At 30.2% G+C, this 16,026-nt stretch overlaps 1 protein-coding gene and 7 non-coding genes across 8 annotated transcripts; 3 read left to right on the top strand and 5 right to left on the bottom strand.

Moving 5' to 3' along the window:
* Positions 1-3,597: 3,597 nt before the first annotated feature.
* On the bottom strand, positions 3,598-3,669 carry Trnae-uuc. The gene has a single exon. It is a non-coding gene; the product is annotated as a tRNA-Glu (tRNA).
* Positions 3,670-3,744: 75 nt separating this feature from the next.
* On the bottom strand, positions 3,745-3,816 carry Trnae-cuc. Its single transcript has one exon. It is a non-coding gene; the product is annotated as a tRNA-Glu (tRNA).
* Positions 3,817-5,050: 1,234 nt separating this feature from the next.
* Positions 5,051-5,122, bottom strand: Trnae-cuc. The gene has a single exon. It is a non-coding gene; the product is annotated as a tRNA-Glu (tRNA).
* A 2,895-nt stretch (positions 5,123-8,017) lies between these two features.
* LOC123306013 (ubiquitin-conjugating enzyme E2 2-like) lies at positions 8,018-10,048 on the top strand. The gene is made up of 3 exons (XM_044887874.1): positions 8,018-8,091; positions 8,171-8,453; positions 9,882-10,048. Exons 1-3 carry the CDS (start codon positions 8,042-8,044, stop codon positions 10,005-10,007), a joined length of 459 nt encoding a protein of 152 aa, XP_044743809.1. The 5' UTR covers positions 8,018-8,041; the 3' UTR covers positions 10,008-10,048.
* A 1,354-nt stretch (positions 10,049-11,402) lies between these two features.
* Positions 11,403-11,474, bottom strand: Trnae-uuc. Its single transcript has one exon. It is a non-coding gene; the product is annotated as a tRNA-Glu (tRNA).
* Positions 11,475-11,648: 174 nt separating this feature from the next.
* On the top strand, positions 11,649-11,720 carry Trnae-uuc. Its single transcript has one exon. It is a non-coding gene; the product is annotated as a tRNA-Glu (tRNA).
* Positions 11,721-14,542: 2,822 nt separating this feature from the next.
* On the bottom strand, positions 14,543-14,614 carry Trnae-uuc. Its single transcript has one exon. It is a non-coding gene; the product is annotated as a tRNA-Glu (tRNA).
* Positions 14,615-14,803: 189 nt separating this feature from the next.
* Positions 14,804-14,875, top strand: Trnae-cuc. Its single transcript has one exon. It is a non-coding gene; the product is annotated as a tRNA-Glu (tRNA).
* The last annotated feature ends 1,151 nt before the right edge of the window (positions 14,876-16,026 follow it).

Genomic DNA, 16,026 nt, shown 5'->3' with positions numbered 1-16,026 from the left:
ATTATTATTTTGATGATGATTTTGATAAATTCACTTTAAATGGATTATAATAAAATTTCTGAATGGTTTTCATAACTTGGAATTTAAATAAAAAAGAAACTAAATACATTTAACGCACGTTTTTACGTCTGTTTGCATCGAATTTTTGTTCTGGGGCACTACTTGTGACTTTTTAATTTATATCATGCAAAGCTTTGCGACAACTTTTATAATCAAGAACTGAATAAGTAATCATTTTAAAAATCGACTTGACCTTGAAATAATTTTCATGGTCAAGATTAAGTTCATATCCAAAAGACCACTATTAGATTGTATACTCTATGTCAAAAAAAACGCTCTACGAGCGAAATTCTGCTATTTTTATCTTGGTCATATTTTTTTCAATCATTATATTCTAAATTCAGAGAAGGTCTCGAACTTTTTGAAAATCCTGTATATACCTTCTTACAAGTCTGTTGTAATAATAATAACAGTTTTATAATATGGATTTCTGGATATTTCATGGGATAATGGGATCAGAAATACAAAAAAAAAAGTGATAATATTGGGAAGAGAAAGAAATCTCGTTATAATTTTGACAAAATTATTTTTTTATTAAATTTTATTTTATAAAAAAAACTACCGTTGAAAAAATAACGATATACGCAATTTAAAAAGCAATTTATATGAAATAGTAATTTATATGAAATTAAATTCTCAAAAAATTGTAATTTATTTCCACTAAATTATAAATAAATTGTGCAAGCATCAGGCAAAAAGAAGTTAAAAGAGAACTAGCAAAAAAAAAAATTTATCAACATATTATTTATATATAAAACATCAAATGACATCCGTTGTTGTATGTCACAAGTATCATCCTTATTATAAGTAATATATTTTATTTAAAATTTTTATATACGTTTGCATATTATCTACACAGAACTCAGCCTCAGCAGTATAGATACAGGTCTAGGGCCTGACGTAGTATTTGACAGTTATTTCAAAACGAGCGAGAGTTTGTGAGACTGTTATTAAAAATCGTTCTTGGCACCTTTGTGTACTCCGTGAAAATAGCACCCCCAAATGTGAATTTTTATAAAATGCTGTTTGTCCCTTAATTATTAACATTTGAACACCCAAAAATTTTGCTTACTCTTCAATTGAAAGCTATGTTTCAGTTAAAAATCATAACAACAGCACCCCCAAATTCAAATTTTTACAAAATGAAGATGTGGAGATTCGTTGTCATGATTTGTCCACCCAAAATTTTGGTTTGTCTCCACTTCAGTTTTACATTTTGACGAAATTTAAATTTTATACCTGGACTTTGTTACCTACTAGCTGACCCGGAGAACTGAGAACATAGGCACATATAACCTGGAAATACAATGGACAATCAAGACATTGCTTTAATCTTTAGGATCATTTTTTCTTCTCTAATCTTGCAACAGCTTTCGACCTAGAGACAGCATTATAATCCATGGCCAAGTACACAAAACCAGATAGATGTTACTGACTCATTCTTGGACACAGATCTGTTTTAATTAGTTTCTGTTTGCAGAAGCTTTGCTTTCGGGTTGCAGATGTCTTTGGTAATATGCAGTATATTTTTAGAACTAAACTAAAATTAGGAAACGCTTCTTGAAAGTCATGCTTGCAGGGATGTTGTTACAGGTTGAATGTACAAGGTCTTGGCAACAAGTAAAATTTACATAATTTAAAAAACCCCCGACAAATTTTTCGAGTACGAGACCCTAAACTCCCACTTAAAACATAGCTAAGAACACTATCCGTTAAATTACCTTTCAAACGAAAGCAAAATCTTTAAAAGCGGTTTATCCGTTTAGGCGCTATGATGCCACAGACAGACACACACACACACATTGCAATCAATTAATAACACCCTTTTTTTTAGTTCTGGGGTTAAAAATCAACTGCATTCAAGCTGTTACACTTTGCCACGAGCTTCTTAAATTTTCAGTCCTTCTGAAATGATTGTCAAATACTACATCTGCCCCCATACTTAATAGAACTCTCTGCGTCAAGCCAACAACTGATAGTGTATTTGGTCGTTATCGTATTATAAATTTTGTTTTATAATGATTTTACTTGTTTCTACGTTTTTATCAGTCGTTAAAGATCTTTTTCACTTCGTTTATATTTATACGTTATACCAACTACATATGTGAGTGTGTATGGTTAATAAAATACATTTATAACCATTATTAACCAGTAGCTAGCTTATAGCTGTTTGGGTTTAAAGTGTTTCTTTTTTTTGTAAAAGAAGTGAACATTTTTAACGTTTTGTGTAGAGTGTCGTCGTCAATTTGAACATTAAATAAGTTGCTCACACAATTCTCTTTTCACGATAGTTATCATCCAATTTCAATATGAGTGTGGTTTGTTTATTATTGTTGTAAGGATTCCGTACCAGAAAAATCTGTTAGTTTTTGAACGCATCCTAATTAAAATGATGAACGTATCTCAAGTTGGATCGTTCAACAATGATTTAGTAACTTTTATCTGGCCTCGCGTACCTAGTCATTGATTATAAAATCATCTTTAAGACAAACTTTGACGAGCTATAAGATTCTTCTGCAGAGACGAAATTACGGAGTGTAAAGCTGTTACAAGATTAGAGAGTAAACAATGCCGGGTTCTAAGGATTAAGGAAATGTCTTGATTTTATGTCACACAAGTTAAAACTATTAGCTAAAAGATAATAAAAATGCTATTTTATTAAAAGTTTTTTACTTTCTCACAAAAACCGAGTTTCTTTTAACAATTTTTCACAAACACTGCAGAACAGAGGGTCAAAGAAGAGACGAAGATTCGCGGCAGTATACGGTATTACGATAAGGTAAGTAAGATAACCAAGAACGTCGAAATCGTGGTTTTTGAGCAAGAGTGCAAAATTTCCGGGTTCAATTAAAATATATCATGTCAATCGGTCATTATGGAACAAGATTTCAAAGCTCCAAATCTGTACAAAACAAACAATACTAAAAAAAAAGTAAAGTAAGTAAAAACTTTTGGATTTTTTAATGAAAATTCACGTTCTGTCTAACAACGAAAATTTTTTGAACCTTATTCTATTATATAAGTATATACATACGACTTTATAGGGTTTCTAACCAGATGTTAACATTTCTTTTGCAATCGGTTAAAGTTCGAATATGCTAAATCGGCATATCGTAAACAGTTGAAAAATATGTAAGACATTTACATTTGTTAGTATTTCTTTAAGATTGCTGCTCGATCACATCGCCATCATTGGAGCGTTTTTCTGAACAGAGATTTTTATTGTTTTGAACATATAGTTGGCAATCTGTCAGAAATAAAATCGAATCGCAATTTAAAGTGAATAACACTACTAACTTTTATATCGACAAATACCACCCATTCGAATCATTTGATGGTTTTAAAATATATTCCTGTTATGAAAAAAGGATAAAAAAAAGAATAAAAATATTATTCCGATACTGGGAATCGAACCCGAGCCTCTTGGGTGAAAGCCAGGTATCCTAGCCACTAGACCATATCGGATTGTGATAAAAACCAATCAAATTTTTTCTAGAAATTTCATTATACAGTTATGAAGAAAGAATAAAAATATTATTCCGATACCGGGAATCGAACCCGAGCCTCCTGGGTGAAAGCCAGGTATCCTAGCCACTAGACCATATCGGATTGTAACAAGCACCAATCAAATTTCTTGTAGTAAAATCATTATATACCTGTTATGAAGAAAGAATAAAAATATAATTCCGATACCGGGAATCGAACCCGAGCCCCCTGGGTGAGAGCCAGGTATCCTAGCCACTAGACCATATCGGATGTATTGTTAGATACTAATCACATTTCTAGTGCGAAAATCATTCTATAAACGCATCTAAGATATGGAATCTTAGATGGATGAATCTAATTCACACTTCCCAGACTCTTTATTGTTATATCACATTGGTATGTGTGTTGTAATAAATATGAGAATAATAGGGCCCGAATAATGCGTTTAGCTTTTTTTTTTATTTTATTATTTTATACATACACATGATAGTGATGAGGATAACTTTTTACACATACTAGTAACTAACTATATATGTGGTGTTTAATGTTCAATGTTGGTAATATAAGACTTTTTAGTTACATATTATTATTATAGAGGAGTATTGTTGAATTGACTGGACAGGCGGCTGCCACTTTTGTAATAGATAAGACCTTTATATAAATGAATGACGTATGTACAACGAGTATATATTGCTAGTGAGAGCAGTAATAATGCTTTGGAGCGCCACTATATACCACACATCACACTCAAAACATCATTGCTTGTTGGTTTGTGAGCTTGCCAAACAACAATAGAGCTGAATTTATTTTTTTTTTTTTTTAAATAGAAAAGATGAATGCCACGTGTATGGATATAATATGGACGGGTAACATTTTATTAAAGGTTTCATTATATGTTATATTGTAATTTTTTTTTGAAATCTTACATATTATATAATGGTTTTTATTAGTAGTCATAGAGTGCACTAATCAAAGTGCACACCTAGACAGCAATTCAATGCCAATTTATATTAAATATCAATATGTCTATTGGGCAATTTGTGTCTTTTATTATTCATTTTCTTTAACTGAGAACCGAATCGCTTTTAATCGACATAAACAACATAAATTTACAAAATTTAAAATACCATCAACAAATTTTTCGGGTACGACGGAAACCGTTTAAACTCGTACATGAAACATATCTAAGAAACCTCTCCATAAAATTACCTTTCAAACGAAACAGCAAGCATAAAAATCGGTTCATCCGCTTAGGCGCTACGATCGCAAGATAGATAGACAGACAGACAGATAGATAGACACACACACACACAGCGGCCAAACTTATTATATTAACACCCCTTTAATAGTGCTAGGGTTAAAAATACCAAAATCCCTGAACTGAAGGAAGTTTTAAATAGAAATCGATCAAATAATTTTCTCGGTAAACGACAAATGAAGAACAATTTATTAATAAAAAATATTTTCGGTCTCAGGCTATTTAAAAAGATTTTGCAAAATTATATTCCGATACCGGGAATCGAACCCGAGCCTCCTGGGTGAGAGCCAGGTATCCTAGCCACTAGACCATATCGGATGTAAAAAACAAAGTAGTTAGAATAGTTTTGTAATATTTTGTAATTTTTTGAAGGGTAATTAAGATTATGATTCAGTGCCAAACTATTTATTTTATTAGGGTACAAAGTTCAAGAAAGAGGAATGTGTAATATTTTGAGTGTTAAAGAACTATTGTTTCATTGTCAACATCCGATATGGTCTAGTGGCTAGGATACCTGGCTTTCACACAGGAGGCTCGGGTTCGATTCCCGGTATCGGAATATTATTTTTATTCGTTTTTTTACGAAAATCCATTTATTCCCCAAAATGTTCAAATATTAGTGGTGGAACGATTCAAGACACCAATTTAAAATTAAGTACTGAAACAAAAGCGTGACTTAACAATTTCCTAGGTTTTTTTTAAATGATGAATTTGAAATTCTAAAGAACAGATTCAATAATTTTAAAACGTAATCAATTCCTTTCAAAATACTTGGCAAAAGAGTGACTCACATGGGCAAGCTCAAGTTAAATTTGGGGATGTAGATAGGGTAGTGTTTCAATAGTTTATTATTCCATAAAGAAAATAATAATAAACTAAAAAATACACCCAAAGTATTAAATAGAACAACACAAATATGAGAAGAATATAAAGTCTATAGATAGATATAGATAAATAGATAGCATAATCTATGAACATTCATAGAGTTAGTTAACTTATTATTATTATATTTATGTATGTTATCTATAAAAGTTTTCGTTTAGAGAGGGTTGAATCTGTTGTACGATGTAGGCACGTTGTACGATATATTCGTTTAAATATAACAATAGACTTAATTGATTAAACGTTTTTTTTCATGATTGATATTTTGTTTGTATTTTGTTCTCTCTGGTATAGCATCTACCATCTCTTTCATCTCTCTTGACTTCATTCTTCTCTACAGCATCATCAATTTTTCTTTTATTTATTTATTCATTATCATCAGAATATAATAAAATTTATTATACAATTTTATTTGATATCTTGTGTGTATAACATTGTTATAAATATATTAAATTTAATCGTTTAATAAAAATTAATCTTTTTTTGTATAAATTGCTTTTTATTGGAATAAAAATAAATTTTTGTCAGGTGTAGGATTAAAATTCACGCTCTCGTTTGGGAACAGATCTTAAATCTGGTGCCTTAGATCACAAAATAATAAATAGGAAGATATTCCAACTGTGCAATGCATGATGGGAAATATGTTCAGATTATAACCTAAGATAATAATTAATCAGCGTTGTAAAAAATTATTTTCATCAACCAGTAATAGTAATTTAATTTAATTTAATTTGACATTTGAAATTACCATAAATTACAGATTTCTGTAAAAATAGTAAATATAAAATATTTCAAGGCCATCTTCTCTGATATACTCAATGAATAATTACGACTAGTATACATTTAAAAAAATAGAAAACCATACATATATTTTACTTGTGTAAAACAATCCCCACCATTATTTCGAGTGTTATAGAAAAGGGATAAGCGGGAGCAATCTTTAGTTTTTAACTCAGCGAAGCGGGTGGGTATCAGTCTAGTTAGTTATAATCATTAATTTAAAATAGTTTGAAAAGGAGAATTAATTAATTAATTAATTTTTTTGACACAACCTGACTGACGTTTGAACACATTTCCCAACATGCATTGCCAGCATTGGAATACCTAACTAAATATTACCTTAGGGACTTGACGCATAATATCTCGTCATATTTCTGAGTTCGGCCACAGAAACTTTTAAAAAATTGATTTTAGCCTGTTTATTAGAGAACACAAATCCGGTTACATTCAGTACCTTTGTAAACCCCTTTAATTTCGGTCAGACATCATAAACTCCATTATTCAGAGCTTGGCTGTGGGAAAAGATCCAATAAATCTCTTTCAATAAACTTCTCAAATATCTTGGCTAACCACAAGAAGTAAATTTTTAACTACGAATTTACTTGCACGCTTCTTTTAATGACAAAACCAACTGAATGACCTTTAATTATTTGTCATTTGTTAAATAAATTGTTATTATTTGAAAACATGGGACATAAATATTTCAAATTGTTGTTTAGCGATAGTTATTTAATACTGGTTTTGTATTTTTCCGCAGTAACGCTAAATGACAATGACATAGCTTAGCATGCAGTCCCCATTATATTTTAAATGTCCCATGTAAGGATAATTTTATAGGGAAATAGGGAATATTCATGTATTTTTTTTTATTTTTAATTCATTGTTTACAACGTTATAACAAAGTAAAAAATATAAATACTGCTTAAAAATGCTGTATTTAAGTGTAAAAAAATATTTAAAATACATTATAATTTTGAGATATTTAAATGCAATTTTTCTGCCGCTCTCTGTTGATGACGTATAAGTACGTGATCTGTCAATTGGTGACAGTTCAATGTATAATTAACACTTTAAAAAAAAATGAATTTACAACACAAAATTTACACTCGTTATTATTAAGTTTTCTAATAAAATGCCGTAGAATAGTATAATTTAATGAAATACGATATAAAATGTAAGTAATTAATACCATACAGTATATCAACAAATTTGACAAACCCGTACTATGTCACGTCTGTATAAAAATTTGAATTTCCGTTTTAGAAATTTTTAAATGCCTTCACTGAATTTGTACTTTTATTAATTTATTTTAAGAAATTAAAAAGATATTAATTACTAAAATAATGGTTTAGTTAAAATGTCCAGTCATTAAAGTTACGGAAGAAAAAATATTTGAACCAAATTTAAAATTCATGAATATTCCCTATTTATAAATAAATTGGGGAGTTTTATTAATTCAATGTTTCTGTCTTGTAATTTAAAAAAAAACTAATAAACAGCGAGTTAATTGTTGAGAACAAATACTTAACGTCATCATTTGATAGAAATTAATATTGCAAAATAAATTTTAAATCAATGTCTACAAATAGTATTGCTTATAAAAGATTACAAATTGATTTACAAAGGTACCTAATTGTTTGTTTTCACTTACCGGAAAAACTTATCGGCTTCAATAATAACATCAAAACACATTTTTTTTTGTAGATTACAGAAGGATCATGTTCCTGGAATTTATGCATTTCCAACAAGTGATTTTCATGTGTGGCGTGCAGTAATCATTGGTCCGGAGGATACTCCATACGAGGATGGTACATTTAAATTACGTATGGAATTTAGTGATCAATATCCAATTAAAGCACCTAAAGTTTATTTTACAACGCCTATTTTTCATCCAAATATCCATGAGAATGGTACAATATGTTTAGATATTTTAAGCAATCGATGGAGTTCAACATATGATGTACTTGGAATATTAACTTCAATTTTGGTACGCAATTTTCTATTACTTTATTTATGTATCCTTGTTGAATAAATCTTCCGGATTTTGATAAGGAATTCGATAAATTTTTTTTTAATAGGGTTCTTTTGTTGTAAAAAATAGAGAAAAGGAGTTATCCGGTTCCGGAACGATCCGCGCGAACTTCTGTACGTGGTTTTATCTCAACGTTTGTTTTCTTTGGTGACGTTTTCTTGAATAGCTCTGCTTTTATTGGTCGGATTGAGACTAATTAAAAAAAAGAATTCTTGATTAAGCATCAAGACCCTTCTGCATCGACCGCTGTAACCTCATATTTTCAACTTTCTCTGATAACTTTTCGTAAAATGAAGGAATTGAGACGAAATTCTGGAAAAAGATGTAACTTATGATCATGAAAATTGGTGGTAAATTTTAGCCCGATATATAACATAAATTTTGAGAAAAACGAAAACTTTCAACAGTTCAAATCATTAGGTTTTAAAAAAATCGAAACTATCCGAAGGTACATAAAAAACCGGCAATTAAAAAAAAGTTAAAATCCGAGGATTTGCCTGAACTGTACGAGCTGTTTCATGATCATAAGTTACATCTTTTTCCAGAATTTCCACTCAATCCCTTAATTTTTCGAAAATTTATCAGAGAAAGTTGTAAATATGAAGTTACAGCGGTTTTCTTGAGATTTTCAGATTATTTTACTATGTTCAGTGTTCTATAGCAGGCAAGGTCGATGCAGAAATTCTTAATAAACAATTCTTTTGTTTATTTGTCTCAATCCGATCAATAGAACCAGAGCTATTCAAGAAAACGTCACCAAAGAAATCAAACGTTGAGATAAAACCGCGTACAGAAGTTCACGCGGATCGTTCTGGAACCGGAAAACTTCTTTTCTCTATTTATTACAACAACAAAAAATGGCAAAGTCCGGTGATTTGCCTGAACTTTACGAGCTGTTAAAATGGGCTGTCTAATCAATTTTTTTTATGATCATAAGTTACATCTTTTTCCAGAATTTCCACTCAATTCTTTCATTTTTCGAAAAGTTATCAGAGAAAGTTTAAAATATGAGGTTACAGGGGTTTTCTTGAAATTTTCAGATTATTTTACTATGTTCAGTGTTCGATAGCAGGCAAGATCGATGCAGAAATTCTTAATAAACAATTCTTTTGTTTATTCATCTCAATTCAAACAATAGAACCAAAGCTATTCAAGAAAACGTCACCAAAGAAAACAAACGTTGAGATAAAACCGCGTACAAAAGTTCGCGCAGATCATTCTGGAACCGGAAAACTCCTTTTCTGTATTTTTTACAACAAAAGAACCCCATTAAAAAAAAAATTTATCGAATGCTTTATCAAAATCCGGAAGATTTATTTATTAACAATAATTATCTTAACTATCCCTTTTTTTGTTACATTTGTTTTTCGACTATCTAATTAGTCTTTGCTAAATGACCCAAATCCCGATTCCCCAATGAATGCAAAAGCTGCTAAAATGTATTTAGAATCAAAAAGTGCATATTGGCGTGAAGTACAGAAATATGTTGAACGTAGTTTAATGGTTTAAGAAACGTTGTAAAGCGGTTATGTAAGAATCAATGTCAGTCATACGGCCAAAAATATGTGTAATAGGTTTATTTTATTAATAAAAATTTTATAAAATAAATTGAATTTTGAATGGGGGGTAAATAAAATATCAAAATTTTTGCAAATTGAGATTTTGAACATGTAGGTATTTATGGTGAGTGCTCCAAAGAAAGGCTCATTAAGAAACCACAACACATTTATAATAATTTTTGTTTCTAAACTCGAAAATTGTCGAACAAAAACTTATAAATCGTTTTATATAGAACACCCGGTATGGATGCTGTAATTGTATTTATTTAAAAAAATGGGGTATTATTCGTCCAAGATAAGAACGATAATAGTACAACAGCAAAAAATAACAAACATATTCCACATCCAATAATAACCAGTTAACAACAGCAAATATCGTGAGGGGAATTAGTGGGAATGTGTATGTATGACGTATGTTTGTTTGATATACAAGGATTATTAGAGGTATTATATACTAACTATTAGGGATGAACATTTTCTAAGGGTTATTGTTAGTTATTATACCCAATATATGAAAGATATCAGACTATGTTAATTTTAGTCCGAAGTTCATAACGCTTAGAAATGTTGATGTTACAAAAATATTATGGTATAAGTGTTGATAAAATTACCTAATTACTCCATTTCCGTTTGCCTGTTCGTCATCACGATTGCTTAACGATAAAAAACGAAAAAGGGTTACTGATCAGAAACCCTTTAAGCATGTTCAGGACGCAAAAAACAACTTCGTAAAGTAGCAATGTAGGTTCGAGATCGAGTTCGTACAAGAGCTTTTCGGCTGTAGGTTAATTAGGTTATGAGTTCGAGAATCTTTTAAAACGTATAGAAAGAAATAGAACAAAAACATAAAATATTTTTCGTAAATATCTTTATTTTCCCGCATGTAGGTTCCAAATAAGACATAAGTTTCCGTTTCCTCCAAAAACCATAAAAGAGAGTTGAAAATCGGTAGGTCTTCCATCCTATAATTATGAAGGGATCTATTCATTCGATAATTATGAAGGGGTCAAAGAGGTCAATTTTCGGGGAAAAATTTGTTTGTTTAAAAATTCGTTTCAAATTACCCATGTAAACATCAAAAACGAAACTTTCGAAATTATCGAGAAAAATGGCCGTTTTATCCCAAGTAAATTTTTTTGTTTTTTCAAACTAAAACATTTAGCGCACTGATAGAAAATTTTTTATCCGTTTCTAACAAAACCCAATAATTTCAAAAAACGGTAAATTCGCAGTGTATGCCTTTTTATTAAGTTAAAAGATAAATACGAATTGAATTTCTGGCATGAATCTGTCAACATGCACAAATTAAAAAAATAGTTTAAACATATGCTTCGAATAAAAATAATTCCGATACCGGGAATCGAACCCGAGCCTCCTGGGTGAAAGCCAGGTATCCTAGCCACTAGACCATATCGGATTGGTTACTATCAAACAGAGTAGAGAGTTGTTTATAATTTTGATATTTTATTATATTTTAAGGGTAATTAACTTCATTTTTCAGTGCCAAATTACTTTATTTAAGTCCAAAGTCCACCAGAATAATACTTAATAATATTTTGTGTGTTAAACAACTATCATTTAATATTCAACATCCGATATGGTCTAGTGGCTAGGATACCTGGCTTTCACCCAGGAGGCTCGGGTTCGATTCCCGGTATCGGAAAATTTTTTTTTAAACTTTTTTTTTTCATTCTTAATGTATCGGCAATCTTATCCGTTACATAAGTTAAGATTGTAGTGCATTTTAAATGAGAATCGCTTAAGTTCATAACTAACTTTTTTCACCCTGTACAAATTACATTTTTCTAAAAAAAGTATTATTTAAAAAAAAATTATACTATTACATAACCTTACAAAAAAAAATCACTTTCATGTGTTTATTTAGTTTGTGTATGTGTATATGCATGCTACTGTTGCTGCTACTATTGCTCTGCCTCATCGTTGGCACAATTGTCCGGAAATTACATTTTCGTAACATAATACTTTTTGACACCAAGCGTCGACGAGATGAACACACGCGACAAACGGACAACAAAACGATGAGAGAAAGAGAGAATATACATACAGAATATTGTCATCAAAGTATAATTCATAGACTTAGAGAATAGTAAACGGTAGGTAAATTTTGCAATCGATAATAGGGTATTATCTTTAATCAAAAATAAATCATGGAATTTGAAAAAAGTTAAAATTTATGTAAAAATATACTTAAATATTCTGATTTCGAGTCATAAAAGCACTTTTTTCTTTTATAATATTAAAATTAAAAATCGTAATTTTTAAACTGTATATCACGTGACCTAAAACGCGGGTAAGCCCTGCTGTGATGTCAAAGCGGTATGAGTCATAGACCACCAGTTAGTTGAGTGTAGACAGCTGGGTATAATATATACATAGATAAGTATTTATATAGTGATACCCATATTACGTCATCAAATTGGATGCCCGCGTTTTTGACGGTTTAAAAAGGGTTTAAAATTTAATTTAAGTTTTTGGCAAGAAATCGAGTGTATTTTTCCGAAATAAATTTTTGGTGGCTTATTATTAGCAAAATTAACATTTTGAAGTACTTTTTCAAAAATAGTGAAATATCCTATTATGACTGTTGTTTCACTATGAGCATAGTGTCAGACAATTCTACATTTTTTTTTTATATTTTTAAGGATATTACAATACAACCACCATAAAAATTTGAAGTCGAATGACCATCTCTAACTCGAGATAAACTTTATTGTAGTTCGGATTATTAACAAGAGGCTCACAGGAAAGGTTGTGTTTTTAACAAGTTTTTTATTTATTGTTGAAAAGAAAAGATTGTAGTTAGAGTATATTGGTTGAAGAGAAATAACTGTATTGACAAAATTTTAAATAAAATTCGTACACTGTATATTGTATGAGAAACACTAGAGTTAAAAACTACACATTATTTCACGATAAGCTTGTATACACTCTTACCGTGCATATAGTCCAAAACATTTTTACAATATTATAGGAAGACAAACACGTGTTGTTAAGGTACCTTAAATTTTTAACTAATTGGTTTTTTTGATATTTTATAGTAAGTGTGGGTAAGTAAACGAACAAATGGCATGGTGTAAGTGAATCAGGTTGGGAGATTTGGTATGATGTAGGCGAATCAGATTGGGGACATAATCTCGATATCAAAGAAGAATCTGAATTAACAGAATCTGAAAAACAATTTAAACAAGGAATTTTATAAGAATCGTTGGGTTTGACTTTTCAAGTGACGTATAACGTATTCACCACATTCGTCACGTGTAAATGGTTGTTTTTCAGTATTTCTCTTCGATTTGTTGTAACGCAAGAAATTCTTATCATTAAATACAAGAATAGACGTTCAAGTTCGTTCGTCAAATAACTAGCTTGAACGTCAAAAGTTCAGGTTGGAGCGCTCCAGTAAAGCTCCAAACGGAGAGAAAAAAATTTTGTGTGCACTTTTTCCACATTGAATCCACAGCACTTTTTCTATGTCTATGAATTAGGTAAACATAGTGAATTCTAACACTGTGCTAACATAACAATACATATTTTATATTGGTTTGAGATGATATTTTATATAAAAAAGTTTTATTTTTTTATCATCGCTTGAGTTTGTAACTGTGTTTGATATCAAAATACAGGGTGTTAAAATTATTTTATAGTAGAATAATGGTGGGTTGTGGGTGGAATTCTAAGACGAAAAGTTTTTTGATTCCTTAACAAGTTTGGGCTATGTAAATTATCTTGTTTTATTTTAAGAATTTCTCTTTATTATGAGCAAAGTTGAAAAGAATAAAATAAAGCTCATTTTTTCGCCAAGATTAATATTTACGGAGAAAACTTTCAAACTTCTTGTGAAAACTATGAACTTTGAATCTTTTTTATTGTAAATACTGATAACCTTGGTTAAAAAATGCACGCTATGAACCAATTCGAAAAAATGGTTGGATGGTAAATCATAGTATTGCCTACAATTTTGCTTGGTATAAAAATTAGAAAAAAATTAATTACTTACTGATTAAAAATAATATTTAACGAAGCCATCATTTCGAAGCCATCCTATCAAATCGAAAACGTCTAAATACTTTTCGTCTTAAAAATTGATCACTTCTGGATATGCGGGTGTTTAGGGACATCCTGTATAGATTGATATTTACACCAACGCTAGGGTGTAGTAATGCATGTTTGTTCGTTAATATTTTGTTTACACTTTTACACTTGTCATTTTCATGAGCTATTCATGAAGCTTTTTGTATTCGTCTTCATTTGAAGGTTCTGTAAATATGCCGATCATTTTAAGTTTATGTAAAAATCTATTAAAGTAGACGGAGACACAATATCCCACAATTATAATAAGAGATCAATGTAAAAAAAAATTTATAGCTTGCAGTCTCAAAACTTCATGGACGCAAATTTGGTCACAAAGTGTCCGACAGAAGTTTTCAACCGATATGGGAAGCAAAAAAAAATTGTTAAAAACATGAATTCCGATACCGGGAATCGAACCCGAGCCTCCTGGGTGAAAGCCAGGTATCCTAGCCACTAGACCATATCGGATTCATTCATCATGATAACTAGTTTTGACTAAATTCAGTATTATTTCAAAGGTGATTATGGGACAAAGTACAAGGATGATGTATTTTTGAAAGTTTTATTAATTTACTATGGTTCAAAGTCCGCAAATTTTAATATATGAATATATATAAATTTTTATATGATGAAATTTTGTAATATTCAAATTCAATATCCGATATGGTCTAGTGGCTAGGATACCTGGCTCTCACCCAGGAGGCTCGGGTTCGATTCCCGGTATCGGAATAAATTTTGTCTAATACTGTTTATACAAATTTTTTTAAATATTATAAATTTTGCAGTTTTATATTTTATCATATAGCTCTAGAGCAATTAAATAAGCTCCAGAACACGGAAGATGCATTTGAAAAGAGAATAAAATATTACAAATTTTTAATTGGTTGAAAATTTTTTTTAGCGTACCATTAGATATAGTTTGGTGAAATTATTACCATCTGCGGCAATCGTCTGACTTGAAGCGAACAATGACTAAATTTTTGAAATTAGAACTAAATTTTTGAAATTTTTCCAAAAAAATTACGATAAGATCGGATCAAATTTGCCTGTTTTATAAAAAAAAAATCGCATTTTTTAACTTAATGACGTCATTAGAATCCAAATAATTTAATTTTGCCCTATCACATCCAAATTTTATCTAATTTCGTTAAACCAAGTATGTAATTCTACTAAATTTGGGTCATACTTTTCAAATTTGTTAAATTAACCTAACTCTAATAAGTTTCAAGAATTTGAAGTCCTGGTCCCGGAATTAATCACATAAATAAAAGCTAGCGAAAAATTGACATCCCAGCTGAAAAGAACGACCCAAAATTAGTGGGTATCAAAAAAAATTCCAATAGAATCGGATCAAATTTGCCTGTGTTATCAAAAAAATCAAATTTTTTTACTTAATGACGTCATCATAAAATTGGAATTTTGTCCAATTTTGATAAACAAAGTATGTAATCCTACTAAATTTGGGGCATACTTTTCGAATTTTTGATCAAAATTAACCTAGCTCCAATAGGTTTCAAGAATTTAAGCATATAAATGAAAGGATCTATTAAAGTAGACGGAGACACAATATCCCACAAGTATGGACCAAGTCCAGGTCCCGAAATTAAGCACATAAATGAAAGATAGCGAAAAATGATGGTGATTGTAAACCTACAGTATTGTAAAAGTTTTGGTTTGTTGCACAATACATATAAACCAAAACTTTTACAATACTGTAGGTTTACAATCACCATCATAATGGATCAACAGAAGTCACGGATTTTCAGCGAAAATCATTGATGTTTCCAAAATATGACAAATTCAACAATGTTAAATTACACTTACTTGTGTATAAAAGACGACAAAAAACAAAAAAAAGTTTATACAAAATTGATCATCAT

Source organism: Chrysoperla carnea, chromosome 1 (assembly GCF_905475395.1).
Source record: "Chrysoperla carnea chromosome 1, inChrCarn1.1, whole genome shotgun sequence".
NCBI lineage: Eukaryota > Metazoa > Arthropoda > Insecta > Neuroptera > Chrysopidae > Chrysoperla > Chrysoperla carnea.
This window is presented reverse-complemented; position numbering and strand designations above follow the sequence as displayed.

Coding starts and splice junctions, on each gene's coding strand:
- LOC123306013 (XM_044887874.1), top strand. CDS start 8,042: ATGTCTACAAATAGTATTGCTTATAAAAGATTACAAATTGATTTACAA. Junction 8,092..8,170: donor TTACAAATTGATTTACAAAG/GTACCTAATTGT, acceptor TTTTTTTTGTAG/ATTACAGAAGGATCATGTTC. Junction 8,454..9,881: donor GAATATTAACTTCAATTTTG/GTACGCAATTTT, acceptor CTATCTAATTAG/TCTTTGCTAAATGACCCAAA.